This window comes from Barbus barbus, assembly GCF_936440315.1.
Source record: "Barbus barbus genome assembly, chromosome: 22".
NCBI classification, from domain to species: Eukaryota; Metazoa; Chordata; class Actinopteri; order Cypriniformes; family Cyprinidae; genus Barbus; species Barbus barbus.
This window is the reverse complement of record NC_136750.1, coordinates 29,503,869-29,523,967: the sequence shown is the minus strand read 5'-3', so window position 1 is coordinate 29,523,967 and position 20,099 is coordinate 29,503,869. Positions and strand designations below refer to the sequence as shown.

Sequence of the window (20,099 nt, the reverse complement as noted above, 5' to 3'; positions counted from 1 at the left end):
TTAACGTTTATGAACCTGAGGAAGGTAAAAAACACTATCCTAACTATGTGTGATGCAATCAGCCGGGTGGCTCCGCCCACCGCGAACTCCTATTGGTCCAAAGTCCTGCATATTAAACAGCAACTATGTTCTGATTGGCTGTGACTGCGCCACACAGCAGGACAGGTAAAAAACCTTCGCAATCCCATACTTCAGGATTAAACAAACAGACAAACTAACATTAAAACAACGCTGTCGAGTGTATAAATGGACATTAAATACTTAAAGATAAGCTGAGGTAGATTAGGAAGTCAAGAGAGGCTCTTCCGCGCTCTCTCTCGCTGAGGTTGCGTCAGAAACCGTGACATTCCCGTCGCACGTTTTGGACGTTTTTAAACACATTCATGGTGGGTGAGCTTCTAGTTTTTTTCAGACACACAATGGTTTATAAAAACGAACAGAAAAAGAGAGAAACAAATACATTCACCGAGAAAGAGGGCCATGTGGACGTCTCGGGTCGTCCAGCACTGCTCAGTAGTCCGTTTAAGCAGAAGGAGGCGCCAGAGAGCACAAAGGTTTTTTGCTAAACAGGATGTGGCTCCATCATTTCCTGTTTCTGAAGTTTTGTCTCCGTCATTGGGATCACATGGGGATGCAGCTCTTTCTCTGTAACCTCGTGAACGGGTGTTTCGTCCGACGTTTCGCTATCCTCGCCCTGCAGGGAGTCTGGGCGACTGCCGGCACCCAGAGACAGGTTAGTCGCCTCGGTGTCGTCGTGAGAGTAGCGTCCCGAGTCGCCCGTCTCATGGCTGCCCTCGCTGGAATGAGAGCCCTCGCTGTCGCCCCCCGGTGGCCCAAACAGGCCCTGCAGAGAGGACGGCGGGTGTTGAGGAGAGCTTTCTGTGTAACACAGCAGGGTGGTGCCATGATGATAGGAGCAAGATGGACTTGAGTCACTCTTGACATCCTGACAGAGGCAGAAAACACCAGTAAACAACAGAGAAAGAGTTTCTGAAGTTAAGAGACATTTAAAAGATGTCCAAAAGAGACATATAAATAATGTTATATTTCATCCCAAAAGCCCAATGAAACAATTATATTTTACTCAAAAATGAAAAAAACCAAGCTTTTTCTTAATTTTTTTAATTTGTTAAATTTCTCTATATTTCTCATTAATGTAAAAAAACAAAAAAAACAAGACATTACTATTTAATAATATATTCTTATTAAAATAAATGATTTCAATAAACAGTGTCTTTTTAGTATATTTATTATTTATATAATAGTATGTATCAGTATTTTTTATTTTATTATTATTATTATTATTATTTCTTGTTTTTTTTTACATTTTGATTTAGCTTTTATATATTTTTGTTTCAGTTTTGTTAATTGTAGTACTTTATCCTTTTTTATTATTGGTAGTTGCCAAGGCATCATTTCAAATGTTTAAGTTTTTTTATTTATTATTATAATTTTTACTATAATTATTATTATAATAGTTTTACAATAACACAGATTTATACATCATGGCAGTATTTACTACCTTTAATTTATACTCATTTATAATAATAATAATAAATAGTTTATTATGATAATGAACATAATATATTATATTGTATCATTTGCAATATTATTAAAAATGAAAAGCATTATTTTGAGTATTTATTTGGTTCTATCTGACCGTTTTTTAATAATCCTCACTGAAAATTGTAAACGGTTTCATACCTTGTTATCCCTCTTAAAGAAGTTCCATCTCTTTCTTTTCTTCTTCTCAATGGTGGGCTTCACTGGTCCATAGCTGTTAATGATCAGATTTGTTCCGCCCTAAAAGAGTGAAACACAATCATCAGAACATTTTTTCCACAAAAAACACTGTATGCTATAAAACAAACACACACACAAAAGGTATTTTTAGGCAGGAATGTGTCATTTTAAACATGCCTTTGCATCTATGAAATGATCCCTCATCATGGGCATCATCACCTCCACACTCTCAGCTTGACTCTGATTGGCCAGACGGTCAGCGGTGGGCGGAGTCTGTCCTCCTGCTTGTCTGATGGATTTGTTAGTGGAAGATTGCCTGTGTCATAAATAATGCAGGTCAGTCATGGAAACAATCAATTAACTGACATTTGAATGCATTTGTAATTACTTTGATATATAACCCAAATAATGTGCAATAATTAGCAAGGAAATATCTTGAAATAGGAAGCACTGTTATCTTAATATTATTAAACACAATTATAATATTTATTTATAATTTGAATTAGCTTTTATTTTTATCATTTCAGTTTTTATTTAATTTAGTTTAAGTTTTAGTAAGTGCTTTTGTAAGTATTTAGCTTTTTCCTTTATTTTTATTTCAGCTTTGGTTTTAAGAATTTTTTTAGTTCTGTTGGAGTTTTTTCCAGTTAGTTGCAAAGGCAACATTTCTAATTTTTTCAGTTTTTATTATATTTCATCTAATATTTCATTCATATTTCAGCTTTATTTGAATTACTGAAAATGAGTTTAGTTAACTAGTTGTAGTGGTCGCAGGTGTTTGTACAGGTGATCTCTTACCTGGTTTTGCTCCTGCAGGCCAGTATGATGATGCAGATGATAATGCAGGCTAAAGCGATGCACACGCCCACCACTATCCCCGTCATTGACCTCTGATCCAGGTGATAGAAACCATCGGAAAACGCTGCAGACAGAGCAAAGAACAGTATGAATATGATGCCATGACTTGCATTGTGTGTTTATCTCATCTATGTGGATTTTCACACGAATGGCATGAAAGAAAATGCATTTAAATGCAATATTTCTATTGATTTTAACATCTTCTTCCAGATTAAAAAGGGCACTGCATGACTGGAAAGCTTCCGTTACTCACCTGTGTTGTGGGCGGAGCCCTGTGCTCGGGGGGCGTGTCCGTCTGTGTGCATGGTCAGTTCTACTGCAGGTGAGAACGGCCCATCTCCCATCTGATTGGACGCTGAGACCTTCACCAGGTACACCTGACCAGACTGAAGATTCTCCAGCAGGGCCATCGTGACGCTCCCTGACAACGAGGGTGACATTATTAACCAAAAATAAAAATCTACGCTTATGAAATATTTATCACAAGACTCGAAAATTCTGTGGACCTTTTGGGAAAATACTGTTTCTGCTGTTTTGTAAAAAAAATTATGATATCTATCCATCAACTGTGTGAATCTCAAAGTCAAAAAAAAGAAATAAATACATACTATGCATTAAGACAAGATTATTTAGATTTAGTCCAGAGACGCTCGAACCGCAAGCCAAAGTTGGCCCATAGAGACCATTGATTTGACTAAATCTCAAAAGTGGAGAACATTTGGAAAAGCAATCAATTAAATGAATGCATTTGCAAATTTTTAAGAATAAGCAATAATTATTAAGAAAACAGTCCACTGGTAGGCAGCAGTGTTATTTTAGTATTAGTATTGTGAATTAGTTTTTATATTTATATTTTCAGTTTTCATTTTAATTTAATATTTCAGTAATGTTGTGTGATGTGTTTTTGCCAGTTTTATTAGTTATTAGTTTTTATATTTCCATTTAGTATTTCAGTTTTAATTTGAGTAATTTTAGAACTTCAACTTTTATTTAGTTAGCTGCCAAGGAAACATTATATGCCATTACAGCATATATTTCTCATTTATCTTTTTGCTTTAACATTTTTTTGCATAGAAATGTAGAGAATATAAGTGAACTTCATTTTGAAAATTTAAATTTTAATATGCAATAATATTTTAATATGCAACATTTAATTTAATGCACCATTTATCTTTGGTCCACAGCCATTAAAATCAGCAAATATTAAATTCAGCATAACAAACATTACTATGATGTACTGTATAGATATTTATGAAATCTAAATACATAAATAATTGAGAATTATATATTTTTGCATAACATTATTAAAAATTGCATTGACATTTATGTAAATTATTGATTTTGAACTGAAATATGGCACAGGTGTATTCTTGGCTGGTTTAGAGAGATTTTTACTGCCCGTCTCTTTAATGTTCATGTGACGGCACAGGATCAGAGTTTTACTGCAAACCGCGGTGGTTATTTGTGACCAACAGATTCAGGGTGTCGAGGGTTAAAAGTCAAAGGTTTAGAGACTAGTCTCTTAGCAGTACCACCCAAAACCTCCTGATCCAGCAGCACATCTCTACAGCCACAGTGTGATTTATCCTGCAGAGCAGGCTGGGAATGATGTTCAGATCCAGAGAGCTGTGCGTGTAACTGAAAACAGAAGACATCCGTGTGCAACGCCAGTCCTGCTCATTAACACTAATTCCATCTTTTACAGTCACTGCCCTGGATTTAGACATTATGCACACTGAGCTGCTCAAATGAGAGCCGTTTTAGCACCTAGTGAAATATTCAATTTCAATTCAAGTTCATTTGGACAGTGCTTTCCACAATACTGTTACTGTTAATACTGTAAAGCTAAATGAAAATGAGAAATGTCCAAAAACTTTTAGGATTTTTTAAAATTCAGTTTCAAATGTTTTTTATGCTTTTAGTTTAGTTAACTTTAATTACCCTGGTTAGATTAATGTCCATATGGCAGTAATATACAGTTACAAAATATATAATACAGTATTATATTATTATATAATAAGAATACAGTGTATATATACACATACACACACATACATACACATATATATATATATATATATAAATAAATTATTAAGAGGCATTCATGTTATTTTTTGGGGGGAAAAATCTTTTCCATTTTACAGAAAATAATAGTAATTATTAATATTATTAATAATACTAATAAAATAACATTTAAAAAATGCAGAGAATCAGCGCTGTCCATTTTACATCTAAAACAAGAAATGATGTCATATCTGAAATACTAAAATGTGTGACACAATTTATAAGCTATTTTTGCATCGCTGAGATACTGTTATAGTTGTTATTAATATAATGGCTTAGTTTTTATTTGATATTTTCCATTTTCAATTTAATTTTAGTTGAAGTTTTAGTAATTCTTTTTTTTAATTTTTTATATATATCCATATGGCTTTATGTTAATTTCAGCTAGATTTTTGAAAAACATGAAAAAATGTTACAGTTCAGTTAACGTTTGTTTTATTTCAAGTAAAAAAAAAAACAGACACACACACTCACCTTCTCTCTGCAGGATCTGCCACTCTCCGGCGGCCCAGGCTCTGCGTGATGCGTACAGGATGGTGTAACGAGTCACGGCGACGTTAAGCTCATCAGGCGGTTTCCATGACACCAGCGCTGTATCTCCCTCAATCAGAGTGGCTTTGACTCCTACAGGAGCTTGAGTGGGAGCTGAACAGAGAACAGACAGACAGGCTCTTGTCAATCAAAACCACTCAATGCCTTCACAATGGAGACAGAAGCCTCTTCAAAATGCTTCTTTAATACACTAGCTTGCTCTTATAACTTATTTTTAAACATTTTATGTCATTGAGGATAAACTATTTGAATCACAACACAAATGTGACGTGGCTGTGTCTTGTGTGTTTTGAGTGATCACATCACAATATTGTATTTTGTTACAATGTCATTCTTATTTTATAATATATTTATATGTATATATACACACGAGCATACACTCACTGGCCACTTTATTAGGCACACCTTGCTAGTACCGGGTTGGACCCCCTTTTGCCTTCAGAACTGCCTTAATTCTTCGTGGCATAGATTCAACAAGGTGTTGGAAACATTCCTCAGAGATTTTGGTCCATATTGACATGATAGCATCACGCAGTTGCTGCAGATTTGTCGGCTGCACATCCATGATATGAATCTCCTGTTCCTCCACATCCCAAAGGTGCTCTATTGGATTGAGATCTGGTGACTGTGGAGGCCATTTGAGTAAAGTCAACTCATTGTCTGAAACCAGTCTGAGATGATTTGAGCTTTGTGACATGATGCATTATCCTGCTGGAAGTAGCCATCAGAAGATGGGTACACTGTAGTCATAAAGGGATGGACATGGTCAGCAACAATACTCAGGTAGGCTGTGGCGTTTAAACGATGCTCAATTGGTACTAAGGGGCCCAAAGTGTGCCAAGAAAATATCCCCCACACCATTACACCACCACCACCAGCCTGAACCGTTGAGACAAGGCAGGATGATCCATGCTTTCATGTTCTTTATGCCAAATTCTGACCCTACCATCTGAATGTTGCAGCAGAAATCAAGACTCATCAGACCAGGCAACGTTTTTCCAATCTTCTTTTGTCCAATTTTGGTGAGCCTGTGTGAATTGTAGACTCTGTTTCCTGTTCTTAGCTGACTGGAGCGGCACCCGGTGTGGTCTTCTGCTGCTGTAGCCCATCTGCTTCAGGGTTCGATGTGTTGTGCGTTCAGATGGTATTCTGCATACCTTGGTTGTAACGAGTGGTTATTTGAGTTACTGTTGCCTTTCTATCATCTCTAACCAGTCTGCCCATTCTCCTCTGACCTCTGACATCAACAAGGCATTTTCGTCACACAACTGCCGCTCACTGGATATTTTCTCTTTTTCAGACCATTCTCTGTAAACCCTAGAGATGGTTGTGTGTGAAAATCCCAGTAGATCAGCAGTTTTTGAAATACTCAGACCAGCCCGTCTGGCACAACAACCATTCCACGATCAAAGTCACTTAAATCCCCTTTCTTCCCCATTCTGATGCTCGGATTGAACTTCAGCAAGTCGTCTTCACCACATCTAGATGCTGCCATGTGATTGGCTGATTAGCAATCTGTGTTACCAAGCAATTGAACAGATGTACCTAATAAAGTGGCCAGTAAGTGTATGGTATACGATATACAAAGTATATATATTACATGATATACAAAGGGCCAACACTTTTTCACACCACTGTATAAAGTACATATATTGACCTTCAGGTAGTGTGGTCTGGTAAACCACAGGACTCCAGGGGCTGGACAGCTGATCCACATGAAGACGAACTGCAAACTCATAATTGGTGTTTGGGTCCAAATCAGTGACCATCAGACTCTGGGCCGCACTGCAGGAACACACACACATATATGAGGACGAGCATCACAATCTGTGTGTGTGTGTGTCAGTCTGAGGTCAGTAACACTCACGTCTGCAGGTACAGCACCAGCGAGGCGTTCTGCAGTCCCACCGGGTTACAGCGCACCGTGTAGTTGACTGTCTGTCCACCGGTGAAAGCAGGTCGGGCCCAATGCAGGTACACAGAGGAGGAGGAATTACTGCGGGCGTAAATGTGATGAGGCGGCGGAGGGGGCGGGACCAGACGATCACGGACCGCTGCAAACATAAAAATGTGTTTCAATGGCATATTCACTTCAATATTTTTTCACTCATGCTATTATATAGAGAGCCTATAAACTTTTTTTTTAATTATTATTATGAATCCTAATCCTAACCCTATATGCTCTGCATTTATTGGATAAAAAAAAAACAGTAATATTGTGAAATATTTTTGCAAGTTTTCTATGTGAATATCTGTTCAAATGTAATTTATTTCTGTGATCTGCAGCTGTATTTCCAGCATCATTACTCCAGTCTTCAGTGTCACATGATCCTTCAGAAATCATTCTAATATACTGATTTACTGCTCAAGAAACATTTCTGATTATTATCAATGTTAAAAACAGTTGAGACCAGCTAGGTAACTAGTTATGATATAGCTGGGGACTACTTTCAGGCGCTGCGTAATATCACTGCGCCTGCTGCACTCATGGAACGGCAGCAAAGTTCCTTGATTATTACGCCGGAATGAGAGTATAGTTCCTAGCCATATCGGCCTAGAAAATCGCAACTTTTCATTTTTCGTCGGTCTTAGTACACGATGTAACTACAGAAGAGTCAAGCTTTAAATAGGAAAATTATTGAAACTCTTTTGTCATTTTTGATGACCAAATGCTAACGGTCTAATCCGATTCAATTATCTATGCTAAGCTAAGCTAAAAGTGCTACCATCAGACCCGGAGATGGAATGAATGGATTCAAAAACGGTAAAACTCAACTGTTTAACTCTAGGGGAGTTGGAAAATGAGCCTATTTCCAAAAAAAGTGGAGTGTTCCTTTAAGCCAAGAATATACTATAGAAGTGTGTTTGTGTGTCGCAGCTGAACTCACAAACACATCCCGGTGTGCTGATGGTCTGATCTGCCTGGTATCCTTCACCCATGAAACTATAGGCCAAGAGCTTGACATGGTACTTCTTTCTTGGATCTATAATAAAGAAATACAAGTTTAAAATCTGTTTCTGCTGCATTAAGAATGGGTTAATTGGGTGTTCACACATACAGCAACAAATCAACACAAATTAGCATTTTTTAAAACAATGCATGAGATGCCGTGTCAAAAATGTTCAGCAATTCTAAATTAATCCATGCATTGCTGATCTTCAGCTCATCAAATGATGCATGATGTGTGCTGCTACTGATACACATCTGTAGTAGGCAAGATGCAGTCATAAGGGTCAATTTTTTAAATGAATGAATGGGCTTTCCATTGATGTATGGTTTGTTAGGATCGGACAATATTTAGCTGAGATACAACTATTTGAAAATCTGGAATCTGAGGGTGCAAACAAATCCAAATATTGAGAAAATTGCTTTTAAAGTTGCAAAAATTGATAAAATCAGCTTTAAAGTTGTCCAAATTAAGTTCTTAGCAATGCATATTACTAATCAAAAATGAAGTTTTAATATATTTACGGTAAGAAATTTACAAAATATCTTCATGGAACATGATCTTTACTTAATGTCCTAATGATTTTTTGGCATGAAAGAAAAATTGATAATTTTGACCCATATGTATTTATTGTTGGCTATTGCTACAAATATATCCATGCTACTTAAGACTGTTTTTGTGCTCCAGAGTCACATTTGTCAAATTAGTAAGGCATCCTATTTTTCCCTGCAATGCATGTAATCTGTGATCAGATCTTCAAAAGCTTTAGTCAGATTATGTGTGAATGGGGCATAAGAGAACGCGTGTGTGTAACAACAGATGCATGTGGTCAGCTGACGTGTGTGTGTGTGTGTGTGTGTGTGTGTAGCACGTGTGCACGTGCGTCTAATCATTAGCAGATGCCCTGAGCTGGAGGTGCTGGTCAGTTAGTTTGCGGTCGATCCTCCTGCTGCTCAACACAAAAGACGAGTGTCCATCCCCCCGTTCAGTTCATCCATCTGCTTCAGCCCCTCACTGACTGACCACTACCCAGCCATTCATAACCGGACCACAGAGGTTAAATCAGAGACCCAAAGGCCATGGGAAACACGCACAGAGAGGTCAGTCACGTGACCAAAACCACGGCCTCGACGATCATAAAGAGCCCTCGGACTGACAGAAAAATTGATAACTGATCAGAAACTGATCATTTGGGCTCATCACATATTCAAATTAAATTCACAGGAAAGCATTATTAAAAATTGCACTCTAAAATTTGTTGACCAAGTAATTGTTTTGCATTAATTAAAATTAAAAAATGATTTAATAGATATGCCACTCACAAAGAGCCATTTTAGTCAAGTAAATATTATTTAATAGACTGTATAGCATAATGAGAATGAACTACATATTTTATTTTTATTTGTATACTTACAGGGCTGGAAATTACTTTTTTTTTTTAACTCCCCAATATTTCCTACTAACACAACCTTAAACATCCTGATAAACATGCTAATATGCACATTTTAAAATAAAAAAAAAACTAGTATTTATTCTTGATAATGATTTTATTCATAAATATATATTAAATGATTTTAGAATGACACAGCCGCAGTTTCTGAAGTGTGAAAATTTGAGTTGCTGCAGTTTCCGTCTTGTCCTGTAGTATTGACTTTGGCCACATGGTGGCGCTACACCACACAGAGATTCAATACTGAATGTGTTCTGAGCTTCAGATCCTACAACTAAACCAATCCTGACTGTGTCTGTAATTGTGTAGTTGACAAATAACATGGACATGAACGTTTTTCAACATCAAGACACAAGTGTTCAAATGTGCATTAACACTAATATAGTACAGAAATACATATCTAAAGTGTATATTTGTGATTCTGTTTTTTTCACTATTTTTCATTTTTAGGCTATTCGTATTAACAGTTCTGTGGTGTGAAAAATCCATTTAATATTAATGATTTGATATCAATTATTTAATTTGTTTTTATTTTCAGTTTCCACTTTAATTTTAAGTTTTAGTTATGTATAATTTTTATTAGTTTATTTTTCAATATGCCTATATAATATAGTTTTATTACATTTTATTTATTTGTTTTAGTACTTCAAGTTTAACTAAACAAAAATGAGAAATGTTTCCTTGGCAACTAGTGAAAAGAAAATAGTTTGTTTATATTTAATTATAATATAATAATATTTCAGCTAACATTTATTTTATTTCAAGTAACAAAGTTTTTATTTTTATATTTTCCATTGTCATTTTTATTAGTCTGTTCTTTATACATATATATTTTTTTCTTTCAGTTTTAGTTCAACATTTCATTTCAGTTGCCATGACAACATTTCTGATTTTTATTAGCAATGTTCAGAAAGTTTTTCATTTAGTGTTTACATTTTATTTTCATTGAATATTTATATTTATATTTTATTTTAAGTACCGAAAATGTTTTTCAATAGAAAAATACTGCCATGAGTTAATCTGAGGTCATGAAAACTGAATGCATAATAATCAAACAAGTGAAGTTGACTGGCTACTGTTAGAGAGAAAACAGAGAGTGTGCTGATAAACTATGACCAGATCGAGGGTCACAGGCCTAGATATGGATCTCAGACAGATGAAGCATTAGATTAGCACTGATATTGACAGAACCTGTTCTTTACAGCCTGGTGAATCAGACCACTATCAGTCAGACTGATCGATGCACACAGATGACATCACTGCCACTGAGATCTGGATCTATAGAGCAGGGGTCGAGGGGGCGGGGCCAAACCCAGCAGTCCTGTCCTGATTGGACGGTTTGGTAAATAGTGTGTGGCGTTGAGATCCACAGCTCCGAAGAGGCTCCGTGGAGCCAGTCAGGGGTCAAGGTTCACACACAGATAAAACTCCTTAGGAATCTGGAGTCAGAGGTCAGGCACACAAGTCAGGCTTCTTTCTCCAGGCCATCAGCATTCAGAGAGAGATAAAGAAAGTATTTGGACAGGGAATGACACAGAAAACACACTTTAAATCACATGGAGACGAAGACGTGCGTGAGTCCACAAACAGTAGCTAGGGGGAAAAAACGAAGAAATTTGAAATAAATAAACAGAAATAAATATATATATATATACATATATATAAAATAAGCACTACAGTCATTAAATATGTTTATGCCAATATCTAAAGTTCTTTTGAATTCAATCTATATCATTACATGTGATGTTATGGTGCCTTAGAAGTCTGTCTGAAACCTGGAGTTATCAAAACTGACATTCAGTTTGAGACACAGCCAAATGCAAAAGAGCACGTACTCAGGAGAAACACCTCCAACCCTAAACCACAAACCCCCCTGAACAACAGCCTTCCTCCGGTACAATAGCCTGCAGATATGAACCACACACTGAGAGAGGGGGGCATCTGACCTCTGACCTCTGACATGGAATCTGGGCAAGTCAAATCCTGTCGAGAGGGTCGGGAAGCAGCGCACATGCAGGACAAATCATACTAGAAAACCAGCGAAAGCTTAGAAATATGCAAGGTGTATTACCTCACTATAATGAAACGGAAATTTATTCCAAACTGATATTATAGAAAGTAAAACAGAATATTTTAATATGACTGATTTTGCATAGGCCACACCCCCTGCAATCCCTTTGTTTTCCACCAGAGGGACACAGTGGGAAGCCCTGTGTTTGAGGTTTGATCTCATCACAGTAATAGTGATAAACAACAGTTAATGAACAGCTATAGCTCTGAAGTGTATTGTTTGAGTGTCTTCAGAGTCCATAAAGTATGCCGAAATCATGAAATATATACAAATATCTATACAATATCTACAATATCTACAAAAAAAAAACCCTACAAATATTAACTGCATTTTTAGTTACTGGCAAAAGCTAAGAAATCTTTGGATACTACCTTGATAAAAACAAAATATATATATATATATATATTATTTTTTTCTAAGAAATATAAATATTAAAAATATATAGAAATGTCTATCATGGAATATCCACAACACTAAACTAGATTTTTAGCATTTCTGGCAAAAGCATGCATGAGGGTCCAAAAACAAAATCTGCAAAAGCTTAGAAGTATGCAAGACATATTACCTCACTCTAATGAAATATATGTTAGAAATATATATACAAATATCTAACATAGAAAATCTATAAAATAAATAAATAAATAAATAAATAAATAAATGGGCAAAATGGAACATAAGGCCCCCCAAAAATCGTCAAAAGCTTAGAAATGTGCAAAAAAATATGGGCAAAAATAGCAATACATGCAAATATCTCTCATGGAAGATATTTGCAAATTTTTATAATTTCTAGCTAAATAGAGCATGAGTGACAACAATCAGCAAACCCCTAGAAATATTATGCACAATATCTTACCTCACTATAATGAGAAAAACATAAGAAATATAAACAAATACTTACAAAAATAAACTAGATTTTGACCATTTCTGAAGAAACATGCAAAACTTACCATGATGTTCGAGTACTGATTGCACGGCATCATTTTATGTATTTTTCTCTTTTTCATCTTCTTTTTAATACATTTTAAATCTTTTATTTTTATTTTTATGTAGAGCACTTTGAATTACCATTATGTATAAAATGTGACCCTGGACAACAAAACAAGTCATAAGTGTCAATTTTTCGAAATTGAGATTTATACATTATCGGAAAGTTGAATAAATAATCTCTCCATTGATGTATGGTTTGTTATGACAGGACAATATTTGTCTGAGATACAACTATTAGAAAATCTGGAATCTGAGGGAGCAAAAAAATCTAAATATTGAGAAAATCTCCTTTAAATTTGTTCAAATTAAGTTCTTAGCAATGCATATTACTAATCAAAAATTAAGTTTATATATATTTACAGTAGGAAATTTACTAAATATCTTCATGGAACATGATCTTAATGTCCTAATGATTTTTGGCATAAAAGAAAAATCTATAATTTTGACCCATACAATGTATTTTTGGCTATTGATACAAATATACCCCAGCGACTTAAGACTGCTTTTGTGCTCCAGAGTCACAAATAATGTGCTATATAAATAAACTTTCTGGGGAGTCATTATGGGGATGCTAAGGTTTTCTTAGTGTGTTTAATCGAGTTGCTATGCAGTTGCTAGGGTGTTGACTTCTCCACCAATTGGAAAGCTTCACACACTCATATAACTCATGAGCTGAGGAAAATCAATGCAGAAAATGCCCATCCGCAGCTCTGAGGTCAGCTCTCCTGGACATTACAGACGAGCTAATGAATGAGTCTGCTTTAATTAAAGAGTGAGCATTAGAGGCCGTAACCCTCAGACCCCGTACACTAAATATCATGAATGACGCACACAGCAAGAAACATCATGTACAACACACTCAATGGCATCTGTAACATGACATCCATTACCACAGAAACTAATTTAGTTTCACAGTTTACAGTGGAAGAACATAGGGTTCCTGAGGGTGCAAAAACTGAAATGTGAAGCTTTCATCATTTATCATGTGAAAGTTAACAGGTTTACTTGCTTTACATGGTCTTCATTGTGAGTGTGTGTGTGTGTGTGTGTGTGTGTGTGTGTTGGATTTGTATGAGGGGCTTTGATGTGAACCTCGTCCCACATTCTGTCCCCCTATGGTCATAAAACACACCGTAAAGCTCCCAACAACAGCTCCTCTTTCTCTCTGCTCCTCTTTATACCTCCCCTGGACTGATAACCGTAACTCTCCCCGAGAGGCGTCCACAACTCTAATGAATAGAGTTCAGCTCCTTCACATCTCTCTGAATCCAGCATCCAATACAAACTAAAGTACATCCACAGTAACTGAAAATTTCAACTCATTTCTGTTTGTAAAAACAACAACAGTCTATCTGGCTTAAATATAGTACCATATAGTACCTGTTTTTAGTTTTTTCTGTCAGTATTTTATCTTGTTTTACAGTACAGTTACCTAAACATTCCAAAATCAAAATCATTTTACTTGAGATATAAAATGACAAGATATGAAGTCTTGTTTTCTGAAAAAGCATCAAAATGAAATGAGTTTACGCTTAAAACAAGATAAAATATATTTCAATGGGGTCAGAAAAATAAGGGAAAAGATTATTTTTCTGACCCCATTTTTTTCTTGTTTTAAGAATAAACTCACTTAAAGCTGCAGTCCGTAAGTTTTGCCTCTTTGTCGCCATCTCTGTTTGAAAACCTGGAATTGCAGCTGTGTGCGGAATTATCTTGCTTGTGTGGGATGTGCTCCGGCACGGCTCCAGCGCGGATGAATCTAATGCTTTGAAGAGTATGTGTAGCTGTCAGTCAGACAGCCTGCTCTAGACTCAGGGACAGTTTCTTCCCATGGGCCACAAGAACACTAAATAATCTAATGAATTAATTATTTATTTATGGTTATGCTGATATAGTTTATTTATTTTAATATTTTGTATACTTTTTATTGTAGTAACCTATTATGAAATGTCTTATGGTGTTTTTAACGATGTATTATGTGTTTCTAAAAAGGGGAGTTGCACTGTAATTTCGTTGTATTTTAATACAAGGACACTAAACTAAACTAACTATTCGAATTTCATATTAAGAAATTATTTTAACCCAAAAAGCAAATTATGCTCGATTCAAACTGGTTTTCTTTAAAATACAAATCTTGTGTAATCCCAGGCTATATGTAATCAGAAGCGTATTTAAAACTGGAATATAATTAAATTTTATTCATATGTGTTTCATAAACACGTAATCCTTTCTGGATTACAATCCGCCATCAAAATGATGCATTTAATTATTCTTGCTGCTGTGAGAAAAGGCTATAAATGATCTGCCACCTGCAGGATCCTCACATGCAATAGCCTACTACCCGGGAAAACTTCTTTATGTTTAAAGACGTGACGTAATGATGCAGTGCCATGCTCGAATGTCCCGTGAAAACCTACCCGTACCACTCAAATTAGAAAACATTATTATAAGATAACCGTTGTGAATCTGGCTAAAGTAAGGCGATAGTTTTGAACACTGGCTGGTTATGTACTTGCTCAGATATTGATTTCGGATAAGTTTTAACCAAAAAAGTTATGGACTGCAGCTTTAACTTTGCTCATATTTTTATAAAATAAATTTAAAATCTTACGTCATTTTGCATTTTAAGTAAGCACATCTTGATTTAAGAATGGCTAGGTGTTTGTAATGGAAAACAGACATACTTTTTCTTTGCCATGTATTTTTTATTTAATGAAGTTATGTTTCATTTAATTGTCAAATTTGTCTCAGATGTTTCTCCTAAAAATAGACTCAAATGAGTAAATAGTTGTCATCCAGTAAGAGTACAGAGCTAAAAACTGAATGTGAAACAGCTCAGATCATCTGATGAGAAGTGAGTTCATAATGCAATCGCTGACTTTTGATTGCAGACTGGTGTCTTAATGTCTCAAACTGTGCTCAGATTTGCTGAGATCTTTAACACTAAAGGAGACACGTGTGAGATTACCGTTCTTGTTTTCTGAAATTCTTCAGGAAAAGTTACTTTGTTCTCCATTTAACCTCAGCGCTATTGAGATATTTGGCCAACTAAATTCCAATCAGCAGATGACAGTGATTTCATGTAATACTTCAGCAAATATTGTGTCCAGTGTATTCTATCAGCTGCTGACCAGCTGGCTGACCTCTCTATGGCCACTGGTCAAGCAAAGCATTCTGGGACAGCATTCATGACCACCACTGAACTATAGGCCCAGATGAGAGTGACCTTTAGGGGCACGAGAGGGCGAGCACACCACAAACCTGCAAAGCCCTCCTCCAGAGACTCATGGGAAGACCAGCACAGAGGCAGCGGGTTGGCAGGGTCAGAGGTCACAGGGGGAGGGTCACTAGGAGTTTAGGGAGGAGAGCCACAAATCTACATATCTGAAAAACACTCGAGTGCTTTTGTTCTTGCACTGGCCTGTTCATTTAGAGACTCAGGATGAAGCAATGAACAGAAATAAGAAAGAATAATAAAATAACATGAGAACATGCATCAGGGTTGAGCTGAGTCTGTGAGCGTGTGGCATCACATCTGACTGTTTTGAGCATGAATCTCGCACTTTTAAGACAAAAGTGTGACAAACTACAACAAGTTACAGTTTTTGTCAGTCGCTTTGGTGCATTTCTCGAATCATTCTTAATATTTGCAAAGAAGTAAGTGCATTTCTCAAAACAATTCGTACAAATAGCGCCACACACTGGATTACTTGCAAAAGCCTGTAACTTACTCAAAATCTTTAGCTCATCTCTTCAAAGTAAGTATTTATGTCAATGAACATATCAGTGCCATCAGAATTAAAAGTTCTTGTGTCATTGTTCACAAACAAAATGCTTAGTCAAGTTGTCAATATAACAGTGCTCTCTGTTAGTATTTCCTGATGTAAACTATGACAACTGTTTGGATGACAGTCACTGTATTGAAATGCAGAAGGCTGAACTTCTTATGTATGCCATATATCCATTTCAGAAGTACAAAGGACACAGTACTGTATGTGGGATATTGATTGAAAGAGATGGATAGGATTCACAGTTACACTTGAGCTATTTCTGAGAACTGGTTTATAATTGGTTGATCTATATTCTCTTCATTAGAGAAAGTCAAGATTCACCTGCATAATTCATGGCAAATTTACAAAAAGTCTAATAGAAATGTGTAGAAAATATCCTTGACAGTTTATGACAACTAAATCAACCATTTTGGATTTAATGACTTATACGATGAACGAATGACTAGATGTTTTGAGGGGAAAGACAATAGCACAGCGATCTATAGAATAGATTTGGAGCAACATGACATTAGCAACTGATAATGTAGGAAACTGCAGATAAATGTACATAATCAATTGCATGAATGTGCCAAAGCAATCACAGCTTGTTCAAAAGAATGAGAAACTGCTTTTATGATGTGCACAAGTGACTCGATGATGTGGAGGTTGAACAAGTAGTTTTGAGAATTTCATTTCTGATCTGAGAAATGCACCAAAGCAACTGAGAAAAACTGTAATAGTGAGAATTTGTTCCTATAATAAAGTGCTACCAAACCTTCACATTTTTAAACTTTTTCCACATCTTTCTAAGAAACCTGAATTGAAATTGTACAAATGTCTTTGAATTTCAGTTCATTTTTTTCTACTTTCTTATATTTAAATTCAAATTGCAATTCTGCATCCTCAAGTCAAATGAAATTCAGAAACTGATTTATTAAATTCTGAACGGTGCACAATTCTGCTCTATTCAGTGTTGAACACTGGACTGAAAGTTGCATGTACAGTGTTTAGACAAGCTAACGTCCCTCTCTAACCGATCAAGACTCCCAAACTGCCACAACAAAAAAAAAACAGGAAAATTAAAAATCTGTGCACAGCTGCTGGATTTCATAAGGTGTTTTGAAATCACTCACCTAGGCCTCCAATGGTGTGCTGGCGGTGGTGAGGGGGAATCTGGGTCGGCAGTCCTTCTGGTTCACTCTCTTCATGGTAGGAAAGTTTGTAGCCCTGCAGTCCAGTGGCGCTGCCCGCTGGGAGATGCCAACGCAAAACCACAGTCGTGCAGTTCAGAGACTCCAGTTGCAGCTCTGGTGCCAGGGGCACTGTGGGAAAACAATACACAGCCAATCAGAAATGCATCTTTGCATTATCAGCCAATCATAGATCTCATGCATGATCAAGTAAAGTTATGCTAAGAGGATGCATGTTGAGTTGAGAAAGTCATTAAAACCGCTTTCTCTTCTCAGACTACAAAACGCTGTAATTTCAGACTGCATGGTTTAAATCTGATGGGAAGAACAAAACATCACAAATTTCAAAGCACAGACCCCAGAAGCCCTGTAACCTCAGGAGAACAAATCTTCAAGATTTATCGGCCACAACTGCTGCTATGAATCTCCCTCATCCAGACGAGACGGGACCTCACAGGAACGCCACCGGGGTTAAATCAATCCCACATTAATTAAACACACTCCCGCAGAGTTTCCTGTGGTTCTGCTGTATCTTTGTAAGCGATAAATTTAACCACAGTAATCTAACAGAGTGGGTTCCTGTAGATCACAGGTGACAGAGTTTGATATGTGAGCTGAGGCTTACGGTGGGACTCTGAACAATGGAGGATCTGTAGAGGCCTGCGGCTCTTGCTTTATAACCCATGACTAAAACCTTTCCAATGTGGATGAGAAGAAGGGTCAGAGGTCATGCAGGAACAAATGCAATGCCTTAACAAGATTATCAGACCAGAGCAATGAGAAAGAGAGCAGGATTCACACTAATCTTTTCAAAGCATGTCTGTTGAAGGTTTTACAGTATTTACACACAGCAGAAGATTCACATGTAAACAGACCAAACAATCAACACTAACTTGGCTTACAACCTATAGTACATTACTGGATGGACGGACGGACAGACGGAACAATCACTAGAACGATCGATAGAATGATCGATAGATAGATAGACAAGACAGATTGATGGACAAACAGACAGACAGACGGATAGACAGATAGATAGAACGATAAATATAACTATAGATGGATAGACAGATACAGACAGACGGATAGACAGACGGATAGATACAACGATAGATAGAACGATAGATAGATACAATGATAGATAGATAGAACGATAGATAGAACGCTAGAACGCTAGATAGATAGAACGATAGATAGATAGAACGATAGATAGAACGCTAGAACGATAGATAGATAGAACAATAGATAGAATGCTAGAACGATAGATAGATAGAACGATAGATAGATAGAACGATAGATAGATAGAATGATAGATAGAATGCTAGATAGATAGAACGCTAGATAGAACGCTAGAACGACAGATAGATAGAACAATAGATAGAACGCTAGAACGATAGATAGATAGAACGATAGATAGATAGAACAATAGATAGAACGCTAGAACAGTAGATAGATAGAACGATAGATAAATAGATAGAACGATAGATAGAACGCTAGAACAATAGATAGATAGAACGATAGATAGAACGCTAGAACGATAGAACGATAGATAGAACGCTAGATAGATAGAACGATAGATAGAACGCTAGATAGAATGCTAGAACGATAGATAGAACACTAGAACGATAGATAGATAGAACGATAGATAGATAGAACAATAGATAGAACGCTAGAACACTAGATAGATAGAACGATAGATAGAACGCTAGAACAATAGATAGATAGAACGATAGATAGAACGCTAGAACGCTAGAACGATAGATAGAACGCTAGAACGCTAGATAGATAGAACGATAGATAGAACGCTAGATAGAATGCTAGAACGATAGATAGAACGCTAGATAGAATGCTAGAACGATAGATAGATAGAACGCTGGATGGATGGATGGATGTTCCACCTTTAGTGCTGGAAGCCTTCGGTGTCCTGTGGGATGTCCAGGCTGATGGCTCTCCCCATCCCACGCTGGTGGCTGCAGCGATGCGGAGCAGATACGTGGTGTCGGGCTGAAGCCCCTCCAGGAGGTGATGGGTTTTGTGTCCTGAGAGCTCCAGCTGTGTCACTGCCCCATCTGTGCTGGTCCTGTATGAGAGGCGGTACGCAGACACACGACCACGACTCAGTTTGTGAGACAGAGGCTGCCATGACACCTGGATATCAGAGGGACTGCGGCTGGTGAGGCTCAACTCAGGAGCACGCGAGGGAACTGAACAAGAGAGAGAGAGAGAGATGAGAAATAACATTTACTTCATGACATACAGTACTTACGAACATCACGGACCCATTAGAAAACCCACAAAGCAGCCATAACAGACCTCATTGGATTAAAAAATCCTACTCCAATCCATCAGTTAACATCTTGAGAAGACAAAAGCTGCGTTTTTAGTAAGAAACAAATCCATCGTTAAAGCATTTTAACTTCAAGCCATTGCTTCTGGCCAAAATCCATAATTCATAATAACACTTCC

The 20,099-nt window shown here is 36.8% G+C and overlaps 1 protein-coding gene across 1 annotated transcript in view; it reads right to left on the bottom strand.

The window, feature by feature from the left end:
* Positions 1–562: 562 nt before the first annotated feature.
* Positions 563–20,099, bottom strand: part of LOC306888712 (protogenin A-like) — a gene marked incomplete at both ends in the record, with an annotated part of 43,617 nt that continues 24,080 nt past the window's right edge. The window contains 11 exons of the mRNA XM_079447123.1: positions 563–946; positions 1,705–1,803; positions 1,921–2,059; positions 2,542–2,665; positions 2,855–3,022; positions 5,140–5,310; positions 6,875–7,002; positions 7,085–7,271; positions 8,106–8,201; positions 17,577–17,765; positions 19,532–19,837. Of these exons, the coding sequence (XP_079303249.1) occupies positions 563–946; positions 1,705–1,803; positions 1,921–2,059; positions 2,542–2,665; positions 2,855–3,022; positions 5,140–5,310; positions 6,875–7,002; positions 7,085–7,271; positions 8,106–8,201; positions 17,577–17,765; positions 19,532–19,837 (1,991 nt within the window). The remainder of the gene's footprint in view (positions 947–1,704; positions 1,804–1,920; positions 2,060–2,541; positions 2,666–2,854; positions 3,023–5,139; positions 5,311–6,874; positions 7,003–7,084; positions 7,272–8,105; positions 8,202–17,576; positions 17,766–19,531; positions 19,838–20,099) is intronic.